At 35.6% G+C, this 26,635-nt stretch overlaps 1 protein-coding gene across 1 annotated transcript in view; it reads right to left on the bottom strand.

The window, feature by feature from the left end:
* LOC148956308 (histamine H1 receptor-like) overlaps window positions 1-26,635 on the bottom strand; it is a 91,843-nt gene that overhangs the window by 36,807 nt on the left and 28,401 nt on the right. Inside the window, exon 3 of the mRNA XM_089094883.1 lies at window positions 23,761-23,917. Within this exon, the coding sequence (XP_088951009.1) occupies window positions 23,761-23,917 (157 nt within the window). The remainder of the gene's footprint in view (window positions 1-23,760; window positions 23,918-26,635) is intronic.

Below are 26,635 nucleotides of genomic sequence, written 5' to 3'. Positions count from 1 at the left end.
AAAACAGATATTCGCTCGTTCTTTTCAACCAATTCTGTTGACAATGAGGATTTTATTTTTTCTTATTTAAGACATGCAAAAACATACGCAATAGACAGTTCTCAATTTTCTTTGCAACCTTGGGTTGTAAGTTTTGGGTGGAAAAAAATTTATTGTTCATATTTTTGGTACTTGCATGATATAACGAACACACTCAAGAAGTGAAGTTAAGTTAATGGTAATGAAATATACCAAGATATGATGAAAATATAATACTTTTGTAATTAATCATGGAAACTACAAAAAAAAAAATTATGGAAAGCAGGCCGCCCAGAACCCATTATATTAAATACCTAACCTAACCAACTCTATATATCAAATATAGATATATCAGATTTTTATGTGGTGCAGGATAAAAATGTAAACAATAAATACCACGTATACAGCCTCAGGGATTCCAGTTTGGAAAAATGCTTTTATAGACAAATTTCAATGTACCTTCAACTGGGGTGAGATTGATAATCAGGGGTGATATTGACACAACCATAGAAAAATGTTTCTTTTGACTTTTGACGACAGCTGGTGAGACGAAAAAATCTGAGAAAATTCTAGATAACTCTCTAAATTCTCTTCGTCAGTCAGTGTGGAAATGGCGTCCATCAAGTAAATAGTGTCTGTTCATGAACTGATTGCGTAAAGTAAGTAGTGTTCGTTATATTTAGGGGTACTGAAAATTTGTCTTACCACGAAAGAACAGGTGATTGTTTTTTTGTTGTGGGTATTAGTAGGCTTGTAAATATGATCGGAAAACCACCCAGTAAGTATTTAGGCATTTACCTTAAAAAGGATGGAGATAGGTGAGTTTTCACCCCTTGGAGAAAAAGTATTTTGGGGATGACTTTGACAGTTATCAAAATGAAACACGTATGGCAGAAGGTCCTAGCAGAATATAAGATGCGCTATCCAAACAAATCCACAGTTTCTAAAGAGTACTCTGAGACCCAAATCGCTCGACTATGGGATGAGATTGGGGAGGGAAACATCTGCAGAGACTATAAAAATGGATTCAAGGCTTGTTCAGTATTTCCCATAAACAAAGATGCTGTCATTGCAAAAATACCCAGGGAAGACTCAAATACAAGTGACGCTATCGAAACTGTCGGGCAAGCAGTTACAGAGATGTTTTTTGCGTATGCGCTATGGGAAAGATGGTATCGCTCCAAAGCGTCAGCGTCGAAGATTGGAAATTACACCAGGAAAAGGTATCTCGTCTGAAGACGTTATAAATGCCACAGCCAAGAGGAGTGAAGAAAAGAAAGGGAAGCAGACGACTAGTGCTAGAGACAACGGCGGCTCTGACTCAGATGATACTGTTCCAGATGATAATCAAACTGCCAGAAGTAAGAAGTCGGAGATTTTGAAGAGAAAATTCCCATAGTTTGTCCAAGTTTATTTGATTTCTGACAGTTTACTAGAAAACCCTCAGTTAGACAAAAGTTTGGACTCTGATATCAGCACGGGACACGCATAAGACCTTGACAAACAGGGTCAGGCTATGATGGGGGACTTTGTTTTGATCAATTTGCCTTGAAAGAAGTCTATATTATAATACGTAGCCAGAGTTGACAGACAATTTGATCTTAGGGAGGATGAAAACAAAAACGCCAGAATCGACATCGAGTTGGAAATTACATTTCTAAAGTGCATGGCTTCTTTAACCTACAGAATCGTGCTAACAGAAGAAACAAGCTGTGTCTACACAAGCCAGGTAGAAATGGTGTTCCCAAAGCCTTCTAAGGTTAGCGGCACTTCGACAACCTTTGGTCAGTTGGTTTTTGGGGTGGAACTCTCCGGTTTTTTGATCCCCTAGGGTTATTCTTTTACTGAAGCAACTGATTTGACTAGTTTTGAAGGCTGTTTTTTTTTTAGATTCTTTCTAAGATTTTTGATATAACTGAGGTTTTTATCGTTTGTGATACATTTGATTCCAATGAACAAGTTTTAGAGCAAATCTGACGGTCTTAATGCTGATCAAGGGCGCCGACAGAAAATTTTCCAGGGGGGCAGACGCCAAAACAGCAGGGGTGGTTGGGTGACAGGAAATATATTTCAGCATATTTTTTTTTTAGGAATAACTTCATTTTTAAATATTTTTATGAAAAAACTATCAAAAAAAATTTAATCATTAAGATATTTAATTATTATTCATTTAATCTTAAAAGAAAACCAGATTCAAATCAAAATTACATAATGATTTATTGCTTACGTAGATTATAACATATTTTAACTTGTCCTTAGGCAATTTTCTACTCCTTAGAATATTTTACAGAAAGAGTAGAGGAACTCAAAATCATCCTGCCTGCATATATACCACGTCTTGATTTTATACCGGCCATGCAAAATGTGCATCTTTCGTAACAGGACAATTCTTCGCCTTGAACTTAAACCCCTTATATATTCAGACATTTAAAAAAAAATTACACAATAGCGAAAGAAAAATAGAATTTAAACTTACTATCCAGCTGTCAAATTGACCCTCTTTCTTTTTATTAGCCTATTCAACTAAATAAAATGAAAAGGTTCAAAAAAAAAATTCGTCACAGAAGAATCTTATCAAATAACTTGTGATAAAAAAACTGGAAGTAAAAAGTATCAGGCCAATATTCACCAAAACTGACAATGGAATTCTATTGGCAATTGCTAACCCGATAGTATTGGCTTTTTATGCTGATTCAAAATATATAAAAGTATTTCAGTTTACTGTTACCCACCCAAAACTAAAAGTTTGAGAAAATCTGCCTGATTTTTGAAAAAAAGGGAGAATACCCCCAGAAAAGTGAGCGATCTTAATGAAAATCTCTTTATCAGATACATCATATCAGAGAACCCTATCGTAGAGGTTTCAAGCTCCAACCTTCAAAATGTGGAGTTTTGTTTTGTTTTTTTTTCAGAAGAAACGTCATCGATGCATGTTTGTTTGTTTTGCTTTTTCCAAGGGGTGATTGTATCAAAGCGAAGGTACAAGATAATTGGGAGGGAGCTCATTCAAACATAAATTGAAAGCGCTTTTTAAGTTACTATACAGGTTGGGCCAGAGGAAAGTCTAGTTTTCTGCCATTTTAGGGCACCAAACTATGACTTTGCCCCAAAGAGGACGAATTTGGAATGAATTTCAAACTTTTAGAAGCTAATTGATTCAAAAGCATCAATAACTATATTTTACGCTTCCCAGTTGCAAAACAAGTAATGCCATACGGTGGCAGTACTGGAATCAACCAAGTGGAATTGCTTTATTTGTAAGAAAATTAGGCTACGTTTGGTGATCTGTAATTGCGTATTAGCTATAATGAGGGGGGAATGAGTCAGTGTTTAGGTGGAAATAGGGTAGACTCCTAAAAAAGTACGTTTTAATTGACACACTGCTTACTCTTCATGAGGCTTCAAATAAATAATGAAAGAGGTAGGGGGAAGTCTGAATTAATTAAAATGTTTCTCTATACAGCTAAAATATTCCATTCCCACATCTACCAGCACAGAGCTTGAAAAGGCAAGGCAAGCCATCATGAGCCCCACCTGGAAACTTCTTTGGGGTGGCAAACACTGTTAGGAGCTTAGTTTTTGGCAATTTTAACTTGTAATATTTTTTTCCTATTTATATGAAGTACTTCAGTGTATTTAAACAAATGTATGTAATGTATTTTTCGATAAGAAAATCCTATTGTAGAGGTTGTTGTGGCTTCAGTTATGTAGAAGTTTAAAAGTCTGTCTCCTCCTTAGCTCCTTGTTCTTTACTGTGAAGTTTGGCTTTTGTCCAAATTTTAAAAGAAAATTTGCAACTGGAAAAAAAAGATTTTTCAAAGAACTAAAGAACTTTTGTTTAATGAGCAAGGTGTTGAGAAGGGGGCAGTCCCCCTCAAAAACAAAATAATTTCAATTTTTAAGTTTTAAAGTTGCTCCTAAAAACCTTTTCTATTTGTTTAATTATATTTCATGAAACTAAAGAATTATGAATACAATACTTTTGGTAACACAGAAAAAGATCACTATTTCCATGATCTCTGTTTGGATTTTGATGGGTAATCAAACAGTTTGTGGTAACAAACAGTAAGTTAGGATAAATTATTACGAAATTAGAAAAATAATAAAATTATTACGAAATTAGAAAATAGAATAATATTTAATTAGAATAATTTGTAACTTTTTTAAAGTACCGAAAAACTGTGGCGTGAAGATCGAGGTGTTGAAGAGGGGGCAACCCCACTCAGATACGTAATAACCTCTGTTCGTTTTAAGTTTTAATGTTGCTCCTAACTTTCAGTTGAAAAATCTGTTTTTTTTAAACTTGATTATGCTTAGAGACAAGCATTTTTCTAAAGGCAATGGTTAAAGTATAAAAAAAATGAAAAAAGTAAGTAATTACAAAAAAAATGCACCAAACAATAACCTACTTACAGAAACTAAGATATAAACTCTCAGCAGTCAGTTCTGTTGAAGAATGCCGAAGCGTTTTGTTGTTGTTTTTTTTGTTCAATATTTTTAAATTAATTTTGAATGCCAAAAACCAATCTATTTGACACCTTAATACTTCATAATTGTAAAAATTAAATCTTTTTCAAAGTGACAACTAGGTAAATACAATCACTCTTGGAAAAAAATAAATGATAATAAAAGACAAAAAACGTATCCGTTCAGGGGGAAAAATTCCTAGCATTCCGTTCAGGGGAAACATTTCTGATTATGGTGGCTTCATATATCAGCTTATGGGTACTCTTGCAATGCAAGCTAAAGTTAATGGCATATTTTTACCGAAATTATCTCTTATTAAGTTGTTCTCTATAACCATGCGAACTTTAATATATACGAACTATAATCATACGAACTTGTGTACTAATAATTACACTAATTACTAATTAACAAATACATATTTAGGATCACCATAAAAGCTGATTCTTTGATTTAGTGTTACCAGTAGTTTGGCTCTTATACTTTCGTTATTGACAAGGATCGTTATTTACTTACCATTCGTTACTACAAAGAATTTGATTTTTTTTTTTTCGCTCGAACCAAATCATATAGCAAAAATGTTCGTGGAAAACTTGAAAGAGGTTACTCAGTCACAAATTAGAACTTGTATTTTTCCTTATTTTGGGTCAAAATCTATTAGCAGGCAACCAACAATGGGGCAACACACATTTTTTCCATGATTTTTCCCTATTCTGCTCTCTTTCCTTGGGTTTCCTTATAATTAATTTATAGTCCCAAATTTCCAGGGGGGCCATGCCCCCCTGCCACCCCCCGCTGGCACCCATGAGGCTGATGGTCCAAGCTGGTTGTCCAAGTGACCCCACAGACGGGTGACTTTGATAATCAATATTATTGTTAAAAATGAAGTACTTGCGTCATAGATGCAATATTAAGCGTCTCAGACTGCCATCTCGTAGCAAAATTCGCACTTTTGGCACTAGTTTCAGATTTTTTTTTTTTTTTTTACCGCCCTGCTAACTCCTAGAGGGCCTTAAAGTTGAAAATTATGTAAAAGTCACCCCGGTTTACGGTATAAGTAACTCTACCCTACTACCAATTTTACTTACCCCAGTATAATTTGGAAAACGTTTGAAGGGATGAAAATGAAGCAACTATTCGCTAAACATAGTTTTAAACAATTTGAGAAAATTCGCAAGTAAGACAAGATATTTTTTGATTGTCCATCATATGCTGAAATGAGACTGTCTTAATAAAACAACCCTTTGGTTTGAATCCGGGAAAATGCAGTGGCCTTCAGAAGCTGAAAATGGAAACCAACAATTTTTTATACTCTGTTAACATTATTTTTTGACCAAGCTATAAGACTGAGATAAGGTTTTCATTGAAAGCTTTGTCATAGAAACTTGAAAAGGGCTCATTCGATTGGAAATTCAAAGGGCTAGTACCATGTTTAATAGTCGAAAGTGATATGAGGGTAACTAACCCCTCTCCCACGCCCACCTTTTCCCTAAAAACATCCAATCAAAATTTTTAGATAGCCATTTTGTTCAACGAACTTAAAAGTTATAGAAATTAGGTCTTTGAGGATGATAACTCCCTCAAAGCCCTTGGGGTAATGGTTGTAAGTTCTGCCCTGTGGAAATATAAGGTTTTTATAGATAGTGATGTTGTAGAAACTTAGGAAAGGGCTCATTCGATTGGAAATTAGAAGGATTTTTGCCTTTTTTAACAGTCGAAAATAATTGGAGGATAACTATCACCCCTCTGAAACCCACCATTTCTTCAAACACATCCAATCAAAATTTTGAGATAGCCATTTTGTTCGACGTAGTTAAAAAGTCTGGAAATTATGTTTTTGAGGATAACATTCCTCCCACAGCCCTCAGGGCAAGGGTTGTAATTTATGCCCTGGGGGCATATAAGGTTATTTTTATAGAAAATGTTGTCGTAGAAACTTCAAAAAGGAACCATTCGATTGGAAATTGAAACGGCTAGTGCCCTTTTTAATAGTCGAAAGTGATTGGATGGCAAGTAACCACCCTCTCACGCCCGCCATTTCCCCAAAAACATCCAATCAAAATTTTGAGATAGCCTTTTTGTCCAACGTAGTTGAAATGTCCGGAAATTACGTCTTTGAGGATGACAACACCCTCAAGGCCCTTAAGTCAAGGGTTGTAAGTTATGTCCTGGGGCATATAAGGTTTTTTTAGAAAGCATTGTCGTTTTTGAAGAAACCTCAAAAAGGGTTCATTCGATTGGAAATTGAAAGGGCTAGCACCTTTTTTAATAGTCAGAAATTAATGAAGGGCAACTAACCCCCCCCCCCCTCACGCCCACCATTTCCCCAAACACATCCAATCAAAATTTTGAGATAGCAAACGTACTTGAAAGTTCTGGAAATTAGGTCTTTGATGATGCCCCCAGAACCCATATGCCTCCCCAAGGCCGGAACATAATTTGCACTGAAAAAATACAAATGAATGTGCATTGTCAGTTTAATATACACATATTGATATTTAGTAATCAAAATGTTAATATTATTTGATTTATTAAAGTCATAAAAGGAAAACATTTATATTTTTTCAGTAAATCACAAATTATGTTCTGGCCTTGGGAAGGCATAGGGGTTTTGAGCCCTGCTCATGTTATTTCTGCTCGTTTTGAGTTTGAATCGGTTATTTATTGTAATTTATGTTCGTTTTGGGTTTCATTTATTTATCGATGCTGATTTGTGGTAGTTTCAAGCTTGGTAGATTATTTTGATTTTATTTTTCCTCATTTTTTGTTTAATGGAGTTCTTTACTTTTCTTTGAAAAACTTGTTTTGTGGAAAAAGTTTTTTTTAATTAATTAAAACATAAGACGATCAGAAATAAATTCAGATAATAGTTCTATCTTGAAATGGAAAAAAATTACCAAAAGCTCATGGCGACGAACTGTAAGTAAGGAGCGAGTCTTGAAAGTAAGTAAGGAGCGAGTAACTGAAACTTTGAAAAACGGAAAATTTTTAATAAAAAGATGCATCAAAGAAATTTCTTTTTATGCTTATTCTATTAGAAATTCATTAAGTTTAATATTACCCTTCAGAAGTTACGAAGCTGAGAAAATTTTCCTGATTTTTGAAAAAGAAGAGAAACACCCTCAAAAAGTCAAGCGATCTTCATAACAATCACACCATCAGACAATCACACATCAGTTTCCTTTTCATCAAAAAACATCTGATAGAACATTTTGAGATGTCCATTTGATTTACCATAGTTGAAAAGTCCAATGACTGTTTCTTTGGAGATGACATGACCCCTATAGTCCCTGAGGAAAGGGCTGTAAGCTACGCAATTTACCTATTTTTGGCATAAACAATTTGTACAACAAATACATATTCTCGTAACATTCGTTATTGGGAAATATACGGAAATTATTTGGGTCGGAATTTACTGCGGGGGATAGCGTCCACGGAAAGAATTGTTCTGGAGGAGAAAAGTTTTCTGGGGGATTTTTCCATGAGAGTCTTACAGGGGGGGGGGGATTTCCTGGCATGATTTAAAAATCGGTCAGAAATTAAACGAAAAAAAAAACAAGTTTTTCAACTGAAATTAAGGAAAAACATTTAAAACTTTAAATCAACAGAGGTCATTCGGTATATGAGGTGGGTTGCTTCTTCCTCATCTTTTGCTCATTATACTACAATTTTACTTTTTGTCACAATTCTTTAGAAAGACTGCTAAAACATACGGTTCGTTAAATTTGAACAGGAGCTATTTTAAAGAACCTTAATACTTTATCTTAAAGACCAAGGGTTGAGGAAGGGGTGGCCCTTCTCATATACCAAATGGATTTTGTTCGTTTAAAGTTTTAATGCTTTCTTTACTTTCAGTTGAAACAATTTGCTTTCTTTTTCAATGAAGAAACGAAACCTAAAATGATGAGAAATTATGATGAATAACCACGTTAAAGATACCGATCATGTGCATTACTATAGACAGGAATAGCTTTACATTCCTCTAAATCTTCCAATGGAAAGACGGTCAGTCAAGATTTTTTGAAAACAAAACACATTTTCAAGATTTTATCTTTTGTAGTAACAGCACTGAAAAAGTAAAAAATTGCTTAAACTTCCAGGAATTCATAACATTATACATTACAAAGCCAGTCTGCTTTCATTGGTTCTTCCCAATAATTTTGGTTAATATAGTCATTATCTTTTCTTTTTCGATGTTTCGACAGACTAAATCGATATTGTAGAAAGTTTTCAATATAACACAAATGCCACTCAGACGTTAGAAGGTCAAGACAAATGCAAACACACTGTTCAAAATACAAATATCTTTCAGCAAAGCACAAATGACATTTTCGCCTTTAAAAGGTTTAAGGCGTGACAGCCCTACCCCTTTTTGTTCTAATTTCATAGAAATGGTTCAGTTGATTTAGCTTCAATCGTTTTTAATCCTATCATAAAATTACCAACAATAATATAAAAATAAAATAATAAGATGAAATAATTAAATAATGTGTTAAAAATAATCCTTGGTATAGAACAGAGAGGATTAAGGGAATACATAATTGATAGCAGATAACGATACTCCTCCATTGTGAATAATTCCCTAATATATCAAATCTCTATTTCAGGAATCTTCTAGGATTATACATAAGCTTCCAAATAAAATTTTCATCTTATGTTATCAAAGATAACACAGTGTAAAGCTGACCGCTAATAAGCCAAAGTCATACCGTAACAAGATCTCATACACAGGGCATCCAGATGTGATTAATTGCCAAGATAAGAGAAGTATCTACAAACATTGTAAATTAAACTAGAACAGGTGGAAACATTTGGGGGAAAAAGTTGGGAAACAATTCTCAGAAAATCGAACAAACCTTTGAGCATGGAGGACTTTCAATTCCTTTTTTTTAATAGATTGTATCATGAGCATTGCTGAGCAATTACAGACTCAAGCTATTATTCAAAAAGATGCAATAGATGACTCATGTCTGAGCTAAAATAAACACTTCAAGTGCCAAAACAAATCAGACTAAATTCTAAAGTCCTCATTAAAGCTCATGTTTACTTTGTCACCTGGCAGTTAATTCCAAGTGACAACGACGATCAGAGGGCACTCAAGGGTACAGCTGCATCTTGAACAGAACACAAACTTTTTAATATTACATAATTTAGTATGATTGGAAACACGTGTAGCATTCTTTTTTATAACCAAAGATTTTATATTCTTGCCTCCCAAAAATATGCTATGAAAAGTGAGAAGTGACTCCAATCAGGGGATCCAAAGGGACCCAGGACATCCCTCCAAGATTTTTTCGGCGTTCTCATTCCGTTTTCTCTTCTTTTTTTAATCTTTTTTAAAATAAACTGATCAATTAGGTAAATTATTGGAACACTTGTTATACTGCCCCCTCCCTCCCCAAGATGTTGCAATAGTTCCGCCGCTGTCCCCAATAACTCTTAAGTAAGACTATCATGACTTAGTATACTAGATATAATACGAGTAAATTATCATTGCAAAAAGTTGTAGCAGTGCACTTGATTCTTATTCAATGTCTATTCAAAATTAAAATTAGTTCCAATACGAATTTCATGAACAATGGCCAGTTTTATTAAAAGTAAAGTTTCCTTCATACCTGTTATTTCAGAAAAATTTCACATTTGTAACATACATCCAATTAGATTTAGAGGAAGGTGGTCCAAGCTGGGCATAGGTGCATAGTGAGAAATTGATCTTAACTGCTATCTATTCAGGTAGAAACAAGTTGCCTGATCCATGTGATATTGCTTACAAAGTGCTTGACTTCCTTACCCAGTTATAAAGGTAGTTTACAACGTTAGTTTTTTACAAGCTCTCTTTAAAACTTTTGCTACACACTAGAAAAATATTTTGTGCCCATGCTTTTTCATTTATCTCTTTTTTGATTGACTCTAGAAAAGTGTTTATTGGCTTGTTAGAATCCTTGACAATCAGACATCGTTTCTTTTTATAATGCACCAGTCTTATCAGATTTTGGTTTTGGCGACAAGAGGGCTGTTGGTACATACTGTGTCAGCATAAGCAGGTGCGCAATGAGCCACTGGCGCAATGTATGCGATAGCATACTTACCCTCTAAAAATTTATTGTTACGTTTCTGCACATGACCAAATGTTCAGAAGAAGATTATGAAAAGCAAGGAAAAACAAATAAAAGTACGCAAACAAAAATTTCCTACGTTTATAAACAACTTTAAGAAAGTCCGAGTCCCTATCATCAGCAATTCCCTAGATATAGCAGACATGCTCATTTGATGATGTTTTGATTTAGGTCTGCTGAGGGTACTTCCAGCCCCACATGCTAAATGGGAGTCCAAATGGGTCAGCTTCTGGAGTAAGCATATTTGGATGGATACCACAGTAACTGTTCTACGAATACTTGCACCATTTTGTGAAGTATTCGAGTGATTCACTAGGTGGAAAAAGCTACTAACCCTCGATAATCACGAATCACATATTTTCATAAGCACTGTGAACATCCTTCTTACCATTACCCCTCATACAAGTCACAGACTCTAACCACTCCACTAACCACTCAGACATCAGTGATTTTTTCTTATTCAGAGTTCACTGCTACAGAATGATGAATAATTGGATGATAAGCTATCCGGGAAAAGGGTTACCATCTACATTATACCAAGATTGATTGGTATATCCTTGCCACGTGCATTTACCCCTTCCAATATCCATGCCTTTCAACCCGGACATCTTTACCGAGGAAGATTTTTTGTCCTCATATGTAAGTGACAGACCAAGCATATCGTCTGATTTATTTGGCTAATGAAAATAGCAAAAACGGACCTCAGGGGCTGCACAAAGATGCATGCGTGAAAGTAGGTATTACAGGCTTCACTGACAGTTAATAACCTTTTTCTTCTAATGTCACTCAAGAGTAGGTCAGTGGTTTGGCTGAAGGTGTTCCTAGAAAGTAATATAATTGGGAGTTGAAGAGTAGCTCAACAAAAGTATTAACTCATAATAATGTTACAAAACAGATTGAAGCTGAGGAGTAAGCATAAATGGGGGACACAAACCAAGTTGTAAGATCAAAAACAGTCCAGCAAGTAGCAGTGAAAAAGATATTGCAATACGCTAAGGAGAGTCTTCAAAGTTTTTCACTGAATAATGTCAGTGATGACTCGTCTTTCCAACTAGGACAAGAAGAAAATGAGGAGCATGCAGGGGAAGGATTATTTGCTACTATTGCAGAGACAGATTATGTGAAATTGGTGCATAAAGGGGAATATTACCCTGGTTTTGTTCAAGCAAAGAGCCATGATTTAGCCAAAATATGTGTATTAAGCATGGCCAGAATACATAAATGGAAGTGGCCTGGAAAGGAAAATTCCATAATCTATCCTAGCTAGGATATTTTGAAGATCTCGAAGTCAGTTCCTACAAAAGATACAGTATTAAGACCATCCTCCTTCCTCACTGTTAAAGATGGTAAAAATGTCTCAGTTTTTATATTTACGAGTTTTTGCTCAGTTTATACGAGTTTTTTAAGAGTTTAAATTTACTCAGTTTTTATATACTCGTAGTTTTGCATTTTTGATTTCGCAGCCTTATAACCGATTAAACTAGTTATATTTGCACGTGGCTTTCAGTGGCCAAGAATGGACCATAGGCTGGCTCAATATGGACCACCTCCTGCCAGATGATACATGGTGGTACATGTTCCTTCCTGCCAGGAGGACCATGGGAAGTTTTTACTCACTAGGGTAACAGTTAAAAGTCTTAAATATACTAATAAAAACAACTCAATAAATACTGCTCGGAGGTAATGATACTCGTCCAGAATTAGTTCCCATGCAATTTGGCGCATGAAGAACGACCTCCACGTGCCTCTGGATACCTGGCTAGCCACCAGAGAACCAAATTCATCTAGGGACGATTGGGTTGGCAACCCTCCTCCTGAAACTTCTATTGCTACGAATGGAACCAGAAATTCAGCCTCGGATAAGTTTTTTAACACAATTTATTACATCCATAGGCTTATGGTCACATCTGGTATTATTACTTGGGGAAAGAGAGCAGATATTTTTCTTTGGGAAGTGGGAAATATTGGGAAAAAATATAGCTTTCACAGTCTATTTCTAAGAAATCCTTCTGTTTTCAATATTTTCTTTTTTTTTGTTTTTTTATCTGTTATGTTGTACAAATAGATTAAAAAAACCTTCCACAACAGAATTTTTCAAAGAAAAGTAAAGAGCTATATTAATTCTAAGACGAGCAGAAATAAAGTGAAATAGTAATTTAAGCGTAAAAGGAACAAAAATCTCTGTCAATAAATAATAAAGCTAAAACAAATAGATATAGCAGTAAATAATGAAGTTAAATTGAAAACGAATAGTTGTCATGACCACAGTAGTAGTACTAGCAGTAACAGTAATAGTAGCAGTAGAAACTACCGTAGTAGCCCAATTTCCCTTTCAGAATACCCTGAAAGTTTAAACTTAACGCCCTAGGCCGTTCCAACAATACTGCTGATACTTGCTTTTGAAAACCTGCATAATCATAGCGTGTTTTGATTTAGTTCAAAATCCTCATAGTATTCCTTGAAAGTTTCACCTTTATAACCTTGCACTTAGTAATAGTAGTAGGTGTAATACTAAAACTAGTAGTAGTAGTAGGCTAGCAGGGGAAATAGTAGGAGTGGTATTAGTAGCAGTGAAAGTAGTAGGAATAGTAGTGATAGTAGTAGTAGCAATAGTAATAGTATGCACATACTGTCTTTTCATTAATTCATCACGCACGTCAACATGCCGTGAAAGTTTCAATTTAATACCTTAAGCTACTCCTGAGCATACACAAAGAGTTTTTTTTTATCTAGTTCAACTTTCCCCTCAGTACTTCCTGAAAGTTTCACCCTCATAGCCTTAACCTTAGTATATGCAGTAGCAATAGTACTACAAATACTAATAGTACCAGTAATAGTAGTAGCAATTGTGGTAGTAATAGCAGTAATAATAGTAGTAGTAGCAGTAGTAGTAATATTACTGGTAGTAATAGAAGTGGTGTAGTAGCAGTAATACCACACAGCGACTTTCAGTTAGTTCAATATCCCCCTTAATATACCGTACAATTTTCAGCCTAATACCCTTAGGTTTTTCAGGTTTCAACCTGATTCGCCTTTTCGATACCTTGCATGCAAAATACCCTAAGCTGTTCCTGAAATATTGTTGATAAGCCTTTTGGATAGACAAAATACAGATAGTGCTTTTTGATTAAGTTCAATAGCCACTTCAACATTCCCCGAAGTTTTTGCCCTTATAACCTTAGCCTTAATAGTAGTAGCAGTAGCAGCAGTAGCACCAACAGTAGTTGTACGCACATAGTGTCTTTTGACTAGTTCAACATCCGCCTCAACATACTCTGAGAGATCCGACTTAATGTTATAATAGTCCAGTAAATCTACGGAAAAAACAACGATCTAGGACAAAATTACAATATAAATGATTTTTACACCATTTTGTAGGAAAAAAATTCTGTACACCATACCAAAAGTCCCCAAGAATCCCCTTAGCGGAACAGGGTGAGAACGGGGGGAAAGCGGAAAATCCAGGGGAAAACTCGAAAATCTACGACCAATAGTTTTTGATGCTGAGAATGGCATTCCTGAAGCTCTTGGGTCCAAGGAGATCGAATGTGTGTTTTTATTGCTGGGTAATAAGTCGTTCCCCCGTTTCCCCACTTACAGGGGAAAAGAGGGGAGAAATAAAGATCCTGTACAGCAGTTTGAAAAACTTTTTTTCTGGGGTTTCCCAGTGCGATAAGATTGAATATGTTACTTTGATTACTCTGTCATTAGGCTTTCCCCCGTTTTCCAGTTACAAGGGAAGAAGAGGGGGAAATCAAGATATCCACTATAAGGAAAAAGTAGTCAGACGGCTCTGCAGAATTTGGAGACAAAGGTCTATCAACTCGGTTTTAAAACCCTCTAACACCATTTTGACGAGAGTTTAATATCCTATTCCCTGGTGCTTCTCTTTTCTTGTTTGCTGGAGAGTCACTAGTGGTGCATTTACAACTAGTGGAAATTCAAGCGGATTGTGAAAACCGAGCCGATTTTCCGACCGGTTTTGTGCTTGGAATTTTCTCTAGCCAAACACTAGAGAAAATTTTAAGCACAAAACCGGTTGAAAAATTGGCTCGGCTTTCATAATCCGCTCGGATTTCCGCTATGTGCGAATGCGCCATAAGTCTAAATGCATACACATGCTGCCACCTAGTGGAAGCCTTAACATAAGCATTGGACACATTTCACTGATAATAAAGATCAAACAGTTTTGTTTTTATAATTGTCAATGAGAACTTCCGGAAGAAAGTGAAGATTTAAAGCAAGAAAAGGGAAGGCTTGTGGGAAGAAAGTTCCAAACACGCAGACAAAGCCAGTAAGGAGATTTTCCTTTACCTAATTTTGCAACGACATCTAGCGGCATGAGGTGAAAAAAAAATACAATGCTTTTGGTAGATGGTACTAAGATTCTTCGTCGTTAAGACGATGATTTACATTTACCCTGAGATGGCAAATGGACTAACGCCCGAGCCACATTATAGTCATACTTGTGGATAAACCCAGTGTCTTTGATATTGGATACGAATACAACGTCAGACTAGTGACCTAGTTTTTGAAACTAATTAAAAAAAACTTTCCGAAAAATAAGATTTTCAAAGAAAAATAAAGGCATTTTTAAACTTAAGCTCAGCAGATACAAATACCTTTTAAAATTCAAACTCAAAACGACCAAAAACTACTATTAGAGAATAAATGAAACCCAAAACGAACAGAAATTAAAAAACAATCATAACAAATAACATACAACAAGTAATAATATTATTGAATAAATAGATCTTAAAGCGAGTAATTCTTAGATTGAATATGAAAATCAAGCTTAAAACGAAAAAAAAAATTTTTACTATTCAAGTATAAATGAAATTTGAAACGAAAAGAAATTAAACAAACAATCAATGCAAACAAACATACAAAAGATATTAATGTAAATGAATAAATAAATCTTAAAACAAGTGAAATTTAAACTGAATATGCAAATCAAGCTTGAAACGAACAAAAATCACTACAAACAAGAGTTAGGGTATCGCCTCCTTCTCTCACTGTAAAAGTCTAAAACCTACTGCGTCACTGATGCTGATTTTGCTGACGACCTGGCCATCCAAGCGGACTCCAGTTGCTGGAAGCGCTTCAAATCTTAAGAGAAGAGGCAGAAATTGTGGGACTGCATATAATCTGGAACAAAACAAAAATTATGGCCATAAACCCGTCTTCTCCTGCTGTAATCTCTCCAGTCAGTCTGGACGGAACAAGTATCATAGAAGTTGTCCAAAGGTAAACCTACCTGGGATTCACGATTTCTTCAGATGGCTCCCTTCTCCCCGAGCTGCAATCAAGGCTATCCAAGGCATCTTCCGCCATGGGCAGATTGAACCGTCACTTTTGGCAAAGCCGAATATCAGTCGTTCAACCAAACTGCGAATTTTCAATGCCCTCGTCGGTTCGGTGAGGCTTTATAGAGCTGAGGCTTAGTAAGTATGAGCCGCTACCCTAATGACCATCCATAGACTCCAGTCGAAGAGTCTGAGAAGGATAGAAGGTCTGCAGTGGGTCGACTTCTTGAGTAACGAGAAACTGCTGCATCTCACCAAGCAGTCCCAATTTTCTACCCAAGCAGCTGAGCGTACCTTACGGTGGTTTGGACATTTACTTCAAATGCCTCCGCCCTGTCAAAGCTGGTGTGAAGTGACCTCGCGGTCGACCAAAGAAGCGATGGTCTGACAGCGTATCCAAGTTCCTAGCGATGGCAAATATCGGACCGAATGAAGTTCAAACCCTTGCAACGGACCGAAGTGGATGGAGGAGGCAGACGTCACTCTCTCCGCCGAGTAGCACCCGGCAGGACAGCTAAGTCAAGTAAGTCTTCTATCGGGAATAGAATGGCGTAATACTGCGGCAGAACTCGACCTGAAAGAATGGGGTTGGCGATTAAAAGACGGACTCCTCACTCCGATCACGACAGACATCGGACCTACCCCGCCTCATCGGCTAAATGTGATTCGTTGCAGCTACACTCGTTCCGACCGTGACAGTTCACGCTGAGGTTGCCGAAAAAATTGATTGTCTTGCACACTTCCTTACAAAGACCACCAAGGGATTTCGTGTTCCAATAAAGATGTTTTTTGTTGATAACGATGAAGAAGACGATGTTTAGTACAAATCATTGATCTTATCCTTTTTAGTTCAATCAAAATTCAATCTTTTGCTGTGCTTACCAAAGATATCTGATTGTTACAAATTTAAATTTAGTTTTGTCTTATGTTTCTATTATATAGTCGCAGTAAATCTGCCCACGTACTCCGAAGGCCCGATGCATTGTCTCCCCTACGATGAAAACACTGCAGAAAAGCAAGATATGAATCTAATATCTTGTTTTTTTTTTAAATCATCGAGTCAAAAAACATTGGGGGCTACATTTTAACCAGCCATATTGTACAAATGCTGAGGATATTGTTTTCCCCCTCTCTCTCCCCTTCTAAAGGGGGAAATCGAACCAAGTCCAACGATAAAACAACATAACTCTCTTTTTTCGATCTCTCTGCGCAGAAAATGAGCAGACGTGAAGATTAAGTGCACAGTAAATCTATGTCTGAATTTGTACAATTTTCCCTGTTTCCCCCCTTTTTCCATTGTTTTTTTTACCGTGTTCGGCCCTTGGAATTTTTGGAGACTTTTGATATGTTGTACAGAATTTTTTCCTCTCCAAAACTATGTAAAAAAATTTTATATTGCAATTTTGTCCCAGAGTTTTGTAGATTTAATGGACTATTAGGCGCTCCTAAGATATTGCTCATACCCATTTTTAACCTACATGTTCGTGAAATGTTTTTAGTTAGTTCAACATCCTTCTTAGCACTCCTGAAAGTTTCATCTTAATACCCTTGAACTTAGCAGTCGTAGCATTTATATTAGTAGTAATAATGGTAGTAGTAGCAGATGCAATAGAAGCATGCGCATAACCCCTTTTGGCTAGCTCAACATGCCTTTCAACCTAATTCTCTAAACCATTCCTTAGATTATTGCTGATACACACTTTTGACAAACTGCATGCACAAAGCGTTCTTTTGCTTAGTTCAACATTTCCCTCGACGTTCCCTGAACTTTGCACATTAAAACTCTTAGCGTTAGTGGTAGCAGTAGCGGTAGTAGTAGTAGTAAGAGATTTTGAAGCATTATGCACGCAGGGTCCTTTTATTAGTTCAACATCCCCCTCAACAGGCTCTAATAGTTTCTGCAAATGCATCCTTTTGAGAACCTGAATGCATAAAGTGAGTTTCGGTTTATTTCAAGATCCCCCAAAACGTCCCCTGAAAGTTTCACCCTAATACCATTTAACCTTAGTAGTAGGATTAATCATAGTAGTAGCGGTAGTAGTCGCAGCAATTCGAGCAGTAGTAATAGTGGTAGTAGTAATAGCAGTAGGTAGCGGTTGTAGTATTATTGGTAGTAGTAGCAACATGCTCGGAGTTCCTCTGGGTTAGTTCAACATCCCACTCATCATGCACCGAAAGTTAAAAATTGACACCCTAAGCCGTACCTGAAATATTGATGCTGATACGACCTTTTGACAACCTGCATGCGTTTTCTGTGTTTTGATTTAGTTGAACATCCCTCTCGACAACACCTCAAATTTTCATCTAAATGACCCTTGCTTTTTTTAAGACCCATGATCAAACATGCTCCCTTTCCCTACAGTAAATCCTATATGTAAACAATGGAAAAATATTACAACTTGCAGCCCTTCCCCCAAGGCTGTGAGGGTTCATGTCATTCCCAGAGATGTCATTATCGGTTCTGAATAAAACCTGTGCTGAACAAAATAACTATCTAAAAAAAGGGGCTGGGGAACGACGTTGTCCACCAATCACTTCTGATCTTTAAAAAGGGTACTTGAACTATCAATTGAATGGTTCCCCTCCCAAGTTTCTGCGTCAACCCCTTCCAAACGAAAGGATTTGGTGGAAAACAAAACAAAAATAATGATGATAATACAGAGCCCCTTTGCTTTTTACTTAGGCAGCGCCATTACGCTGTCTATGAGTCATGAACAGTTAGCAGAGATGCTTATTCTAGTTATACTCACGTACCTCTTGTGTGTTTTTCATCTTCTGACAGTCTTCATCATCGTTCAAATCATTATGTTAAACGAGCTGTCAGAGAATAATGTCATAAAGAATATTGACAAGTTAACAAAACCCTTATTTGTGTGCAAAGTTGTCACTTTAACTTGAATCTATTGGAAAATCGGTGATTTGCACACCACCCAAAAAATTATAGAACAATAGAATATATTACCCCTGCCAAAGCTAAGCAAGAAAAATTCTGTGTTTCCTTTGAATCCCGAAAAGAAGACATGATCTATCTGTAGTAAATTTTTTCTGCTTTTATCTGTGAATATTTGAACTGTATCCAAAAAAAGGCGTCTTCAGGACAGATAAGAACCAAAAAGAAACAGGAATAGTGAGAAAAACTGGAACGAAAAGGAAAAAAACAGAAGGGAAGCTAAAAACCCCAAAACCAAAATAAATAAAATCCAAAACCAAAATGAAACAAACAAAATCTTAAATAGTCTCTCTCAATTAATTTAGGTAGTGCCAAAGTATATGATTTGTATTACCTCGATCATATCCAGAAAGTAACTTTAGTTACAGAGGGAAAAGACTTACCAATTTTATTCGGCTATTTCTGTTTTATTGCAGCCTGGATTTTGCAGGAGTAACTGAAGTGGAGATATTTTATTTTTTAACCAATTTATTTTGAATCTTCCGGTTTTTAGATTTCCTTTTTGTTTTTCTTTTTTCTACATATTTTTAGCTTTCTAGCTGCGTCTGTTTTTGTTTCTTTTCTAAATGTCTTCGTCTACGAAAAAGACACTTTATTTTGATACAGGCAAAATTTTCTCATTAGATTTCATTCATTCTCTTTTCGTGTCTCTTTGCTATCCTTAAACCTATCTTCTCAATTTTTATTTTATTTTTCGTCATTTCTTTTGCTTTGCTTTTTCTATTTCTTTAGAATCTACGGTACCTGGTTCTTCAAAATTTTCCATTTATCAAGAACCGTGAATAAATTGAAAGTTTTTACTATAATACCAAGGAAATGCACAAAAGCAATTATTGTATTAACTACTCTGAAGGCTCGATTTGTTATAACTTAAAAAAACTTTGAATTAATTCAAGCTGTCACCGAAAACTGTTTGTCAAAGAAAGATAAGACCCAGATGGAGATAATATTCAGTGCCCAGAGCTGCATTACACAAATGGGGCTATTAATCTTTCTTTTCCCAGAACTTTTGAAGTAATCCAATTAGCTTCCTTATACAAGCCTGCTACAACTGTATTTTTTCATTCAGTTACCCTTTCACCGTTACATGGAGAGGGTCTTCAAATTTTAGTTGCGTTTCGTTTCAAGGTTTGAAAAAAAAAAATTTTATAGTATCCACGGAGTTTTATTAGTAATTTTGATGTTATTATCCTGCACTGAGGACGGTCAAGCGGAGGTCTTGACTGAAATATTTGCATTTTAGTTCATATGTTTCACTGGCTTGTATAATCCTCGTTTTTCTCTTTTTTTACTATTGTTTCGTTTTGCTAAGATACTCATTTATTAAAAAATACTCACAAGTACTTAGTGATATTTCATATTCTTAAATAACAGAAATATAAAATTGTATCCATATTTACGTATAGTATACGGTTTTGAGTAAGCTACCGTTTAATATACTGTCAAATCTTCTAACCTGTATATATCACAGTGGATTAATGCTCAATTTGGGAATAAATGACCCAGGATCGGATTCTCGCTCAATAAGGCTGGGCAACAGACTTGCTACCTGTCCCTGCTAAAAAAAAGCCCAGCAACCGAAACGCTGATTCGACACCTTATGCGTCTTCAATGACTCTGGAGGATCTTTATCCTACATTCTACCCTGTAATACTATTTACAGCATAATACTTTCCAAGCAGAGTTGCCACCCTTAGCGTTATATCACCATTTCTAGTTATTTTTTTTTATTGCCTAAAGAAAATAATTACTAAATTTGCACATAAATCACTAGATTATTGAAGAAAATCACTAAATCAACCAGAAAATTACTAAATCTAGTGATTATTTCTCTCCGGGTGACAACCCTGCTTTCAAGTAGCTTAAGGAGTTTAACTGAACTACTCAATCAAACTTTGTTCTCACATCTTTGGAAAATATCAATTCTCTGGGCTGTTTCTGCTGATTTTAAAAATACAGTCGCACTTTTCCCATCAACAATTTTTTTTTTTTAGTATTTCTAAAGTAGTTTTTGGGAGGATTTAAATTATTTTTGATTCAGTGACTTTTCACGTGCAAGCCCAGCCATTCAATCAGGGATTTTGGCTTAGGATTTTTCCGCAATGTTTTAACTTAATTATGTGTTTTATAAGAAATGGTTTCCTTTGAGGATTCTGTTTTAACGAGTAGGATGATTATCTCTTGAGAAATTTGTTACGTTTCTAGTTCAGATTTTTATATTGAATTCAATTTTTTTCCATTTTTACGGATGTTATTCGATTTTGAGCTGGTTTGCATCTATTATACGAATTGTGGCAGTTGATGTGGCTCGAAAATTGTAAGCATTAAAAAGGCTACGATAAGATTTGTTCAGCAGAATGAACTATATAGGATGTTTGGCATAAGATTCACTTCAAAAGAGTCGTTATTAATCAAACTGAGTTTCTACACGTAAAAAAAAAAAAAAATAATTGAAAATTATGGCACAGAACAAAGATGAATAAAACAAATTGTGACTGTATTTTTGAGATCCGTGTACGAAAATATAATGACAAGACACTTGGCTATCGTTTGCAGCTGCGTTAACAAGCTTTCAAACAATCCAATTTCTCCAGAGAGAAAAAAAATGCTAAGCAAAAATGGTGTCAGATAAAAATAAAACGATAAATTGTTTGAAACCAGTATCGTAGACATCCATCCATATACGATGTGGTTTGAAATATCTATTATTCTTCCTGAGATTATCACCCTGGTCACTAACTTTATCGCTCAGTATACAAGACATACTACGTTCAAAAATCAAACTCAAGAAATAAATAAAACAACACATGGTCAAATTATAGTTTGTATTACAATGTGTTGAGGCCAACACAGCTGCGCATTCGGCTCCTTCCTCCCAATCTATTTAACACCTCCCTCTTTACATCCTCCCAAGAAGTTCCAATTTTCCTTAAAACCTTTCTTGGGGCCTACTACCATCCAATTCTAGGACAACCTTCTTTTCCTTTGACCCTAGACGGTTGGCTGAAAAGGACGATCTTGGACGCTTCTTCATTTTGATTTAGGGCAGTCTTAATTCAAACTTCATAATATTTTATGATTAAAACTTCACAACTTATAAATCAGATTAAAACAAAATATGTGCAATAGGTGTATTTCAAAGACAATGGAAGGAAAGGAACGCTGGATGAGACATGGCCCAAGGAGCCGAATTTAAGACTTTCAATCAAACAGATTGAAAATCCCTTCACAATTATCATTTCAACAAGGCGTAATATATCAACTATTGGTGTAATATGCTTTTGTATAGTTTTGATTTTGGACGTCTTAAACACAGGCTTGTAATCACTAATCTCAGAAGGCCTCAAATACAAACTCCGGTGGAAACCAAGCACATTTTCTGAAATACATATTTAGTGTTTATTGATCTTGGACCGTCGTCCAATCAGCTAGCTGATTCACATTCAGTCATTTGGGACTATTCCCTAAATAATCCCCGAATGATTATGTGTTGAATAAACAAAAGCTTTATTTATAATAATTTGCTGAGGGAGGGGAAATTGGAGGGTATACAGAGACCCCTATTTTGACCCTTAAACCGTACAGATTTAAAATTTTGCAAGAGTCTAATTCCAATGACGTGTAACAAGTCCCATGATTAATGAAATCTTAGTTAGTGTATTTAATTTTGGACGCCGATAATCCAGTATTAGCCTCAGAATTATAATCGCTAAGCTCATAAATCCTTATGTACTTGATTTGATAGAATTTAAACATCATTTGTAAAGTATTTGCTCGATGTGTTTTGATTTAGGATAGTCATGCGTTGATCTTATGGTTTTGAAATCATTAACATTTAATCAGTCAGGACCATTTCATGCATAGTCCCTGAATAATCATGAGTCGAAAGAGGTGCAACATATCTTCAGGTTCAAATCTGGAGTGGAAAGGGATGTTCGCGAAAGACAGGGTTACAAGGGCCCAACTATGGGCACTACAATCATTAAGATTGAAAATCCCGGATCGACTCAAATTTCAACAAGTTCTAACATTTCAAAAATTCTCGAAATATGTGCTTCCTGGTTTTGATTTAAGACGTCTATATTGCAGTAACAGCCGTAAATTTGTAATCTGTTATTCAGAATGATATGTGTAAGGCTTTTGAAGGTGAAATGTTCCAAGGATCATCGGTCAAAGGGACGCATCTTGGACCCTCTAATAATACAGATTCAAAATCATTGCCTGACTCTGATTTCCGCAAGGTGTAATATATCCAGATTATACTTAACATCTTTTCATTTTCGACTTCTTTAAACACATATGTATTTCAAAACCGATAAAGCTGTTTACAAAAATAAAAGAAACTGACACAATTAAAGGTAACACTTCCAATTTACGGACTTCTAATCCTTCAAAATAAATTACCGACTTTCACTAGGCAATAGTGGTATTGTGATATTACCCTCACATTTGTAATCGGCTAGCTCATAACCAAATTTAGGAGAAAATAAATGTCTTTTATGAAATAGTTAATTTAGGATACTTTGAGAAACTCATCTTACTTTGAGTTTGGAGTTTTATTTGTAAACACCGGCCTAAAATTAGTAATCAGCAAGATCAAGTACTCCTAATACCAACTATAATGGAAGCCCTAAACCATCATAGCTAATAATCGTTATAAAAACTAATGATCATTCCGGGGGGGGGAATCAATTAGGGCAGGAAAGATCTATTATTCAGAACAGATTGCACTATAATTTGTCAAAACAAGAATAAATTGAACGTAAAAAATTATTTGAAAAAAAAATCATATATATTACAAGTTAGCAATCAGAGTAAATAGGTTTGGGAGAAAGTGTTACTACAGTTAATTTTAAACCAGGACTTTATACAAAAATAATCTCTGGGAGAATAAAGAAAAATATACCTTTTCCTAGTTCTTCGCTTTAAGTACCTCAGTGGTGATGTGATGGACCAATATCGATCAAGACTTAAAACGAAAAGATTGAAAATTGAGGCAGTACTAGCAGTGTAGTCAACGGATAGCCAAAAATCGCATACGGCGTTCCCCAATGGCCATGAATCTAAAAATTATATGATTTACTAAAGACTTCTACTGCTTGTCCAAAAATTATGAACTATGTAATATCTCGGTAAAATTACAGTGAGATACCCGTTATGCTTTTTATTTCTTGTAGGGTATGATAGCTTGGGAGTTTTCTGTTTTGAGTATTAGCAACTATCTGGATAGATATAAGGACTGTAAAATGTATATTCTGACCACCCAATCCTCCCCCCCCCCAAATAAAAAAATATTGAGATTGCTTAAAATCGCAATATTGTTGTCTATATTAATCTAAGATTTCTTCTTTGGAATTAACCTGAATTAACAAAAGAAAAAAAACAAGATACTTACACTTTAAACGCGATACCTTTCTGTACATTACTGACAAGTGTCTACGACACCCACCTAATCAGTAATTTGAAGACAATAGCGTGATGTTACACAACGGGTACCAGAAGTATTTCCGATTACAATCATATAAAACTTTACAATTTATAGTAATGACTCTACATATTTATTATAAATATACAAAACATCAATAATATTTATAATGTCATTAAGAATAAAGAAAAGTGATTACACGGTTTCATAACCAAACTCTGTTTCGTTTCACAGTTGGCGATTGAGATGAAGTTTAAGGAAGTTCAGGAAGTTCTTTTTTTTTTTTGGGGGGGGGGAGGAGGGAAAAAGGACTAATCATTTTGTATTTTTAGGGAGGGATATAACATATGTATTCTCCAGTCTTGACGAAAGAGTGTATGCAACGGTTTTTTCTTTTAAATTTTCTTGGTTTCATAACCAAACTCTATTTTATTTCACTGTTGGCGATTGAGATGAAGTTTAAGTAAGTTCAGGAAGTTGTTTTTTGGGGAGGAGGGCAAGAAAAAGAACTTATCATTTTGAGTTTTGTGGAGGGATACAATGTATGTATTCTCAAGTCTTGACGAAAGAGTGTTCTTTGACGATTCTACAAGTTCTTTGGCTAGTTAATGTATATGGTTCATACAAGACATTGTCTTTCTTTCTTCACATGACAGAATTTCAAATTTAACAACACAAGTCAATATTTATTATTAATTCAATGATTTGTACTCTATTAATTGATATTTCACTGGGTTTTTTTTACTATCATAGGCAGTGCAATAGTGCTGCCTAAGTAATGAGCAATGTGGGCACAATGTACTATTTATTTATTTTAGTTTTTTTAGACCCGGGCACTTCGTATCGAAGGAGTTGTCGTAGAGACTTCGAAAGGGAATAATTCGATTTGAAACTGACAGGACTGGTGCCCTTTCTAATAGTCAAAAGTGACTGAAGGGCATCACTGAAAACAAAATACAAAATAAAAATGATCAAAACTTTAAGGAAAAGATATCAGTATATTTCAATTAAACTGACAATCCACGGCCTTTTTTTTATCAGTAAAGGGCAAATTGTGTTCTGGTCTTGAGAAGGCATGGGGTTATCAGCCCTATTCATGTTAATTTTTGCTCGTTTCGAGCTTGACTCGGCTATTTATGTTAATTTCTGTTCGTTTTGAGTTTCGTTTATTTATTGATAGTGATTTGTGGTTGTTTTACACTTGGAATATTATTTGACTTTGCTTTTGCTCATTTTTGGCTTAATATATGTGCATATTGAACTGACCTAACAAGACTAGCACAAGATTTTTCTACTAAAATTAGTATAAAGAAGTAGCATATTATGCTATGGAGACACCTAGTGATCACAGGTGTAACCCTGGCCGTGATTAATTAGAAAATATTCAATTTATTCTTCGGGTAGTGTTGGAAAACTATGCTCTTCTTGTGGAAGTCGTTTTTGGAAAAAAGACCAGCATGGCATAAACAATTTTAAAAAGGTACCTTAATAGCCTAAATGACACAAGTTGAAGTTGAAATTTAAGGCAGGGCTACCAAAAGTTTTGATAAGGAAAAGAGCTCAAGAGAAGACTGTGGCCACACATAAAGAGGGTGGCTATAAATAATTCATTGTTGTGTGCAGGTTCATAATAGTCTTTTCAGCTTTAGCCGATGACAAGAGATCCTAGAAGTGTTATATTGAGCTATTAATGGCAGCCTGTGGAAAGAGAATCTCCAAGTACAAGCATAATTCATTGGTAGTAACATGGAAGGTAAAAAGTCGAATAGTTAAACTTGGAGCCTTATCAAATCTAAGCTGTAAGCTGAGCCTTGTCTCAGAGTCTCACACACACAGAGTCTCACACACAAATACACAAAGACAGACATCGAGACAGGCAAACAGACTGTCAGGCACACAGGCAAAAAGAGAGAGAGAGATAAACACACAAAACACAGATGTGTGTCTAGGGTCAGATACACAAACACATAATGACAGACACAGAGAAACACAGAAAAACGGTCAGACAGACAGACATACAAAGACAAACACAGAGAAAGGCAAACCGACGGTCAGACACACAGACACAGAGAGAGAGAGAGAGAGAGAGAGAGAGAGAGAGAGAGAGAGAGAGAGAGAGAGAGAGAAAGAGAGAGAGACAGAGAGAGAGAGAGAGAGAGAGAGAGAGAGAGACAGAGAGAGAGAGAGAGAGAGAGAGAGAGAGAGAGAGAGAGAGAGAGAGAGAGAGAGAGAGAGAGAGAGAGAGAGAGAGAGAGAGAGAGAGAGAGAGAGAGAGAGAGAGAGAGAGAGAGAGATAGAGAGACAGACACACACCCACACAAAGAAAGACACAGATACCAGCAAACAGACGGTCATT

This window comes from Artemia sp. Qi Xiang Cuo, chromosome 1, assembly GCF_049724085.1.
Source record: "Artemia sp. Qi Xiang Cuo chromosome 1, ASM4972408v1, whole genome shotgun sequence".
Lineage (NCBI taxonomy): Eukaryota > Metazoa > Arthropoda > Branchiopoda > Anostraca > Artemiidae > Artemia > Artemia sp. Qi Xiang Cuo.
Note: the sequence above shows the minus strand (reverse complement) of the source record. Positions and strands in the feature narration are given on the sequence as shown.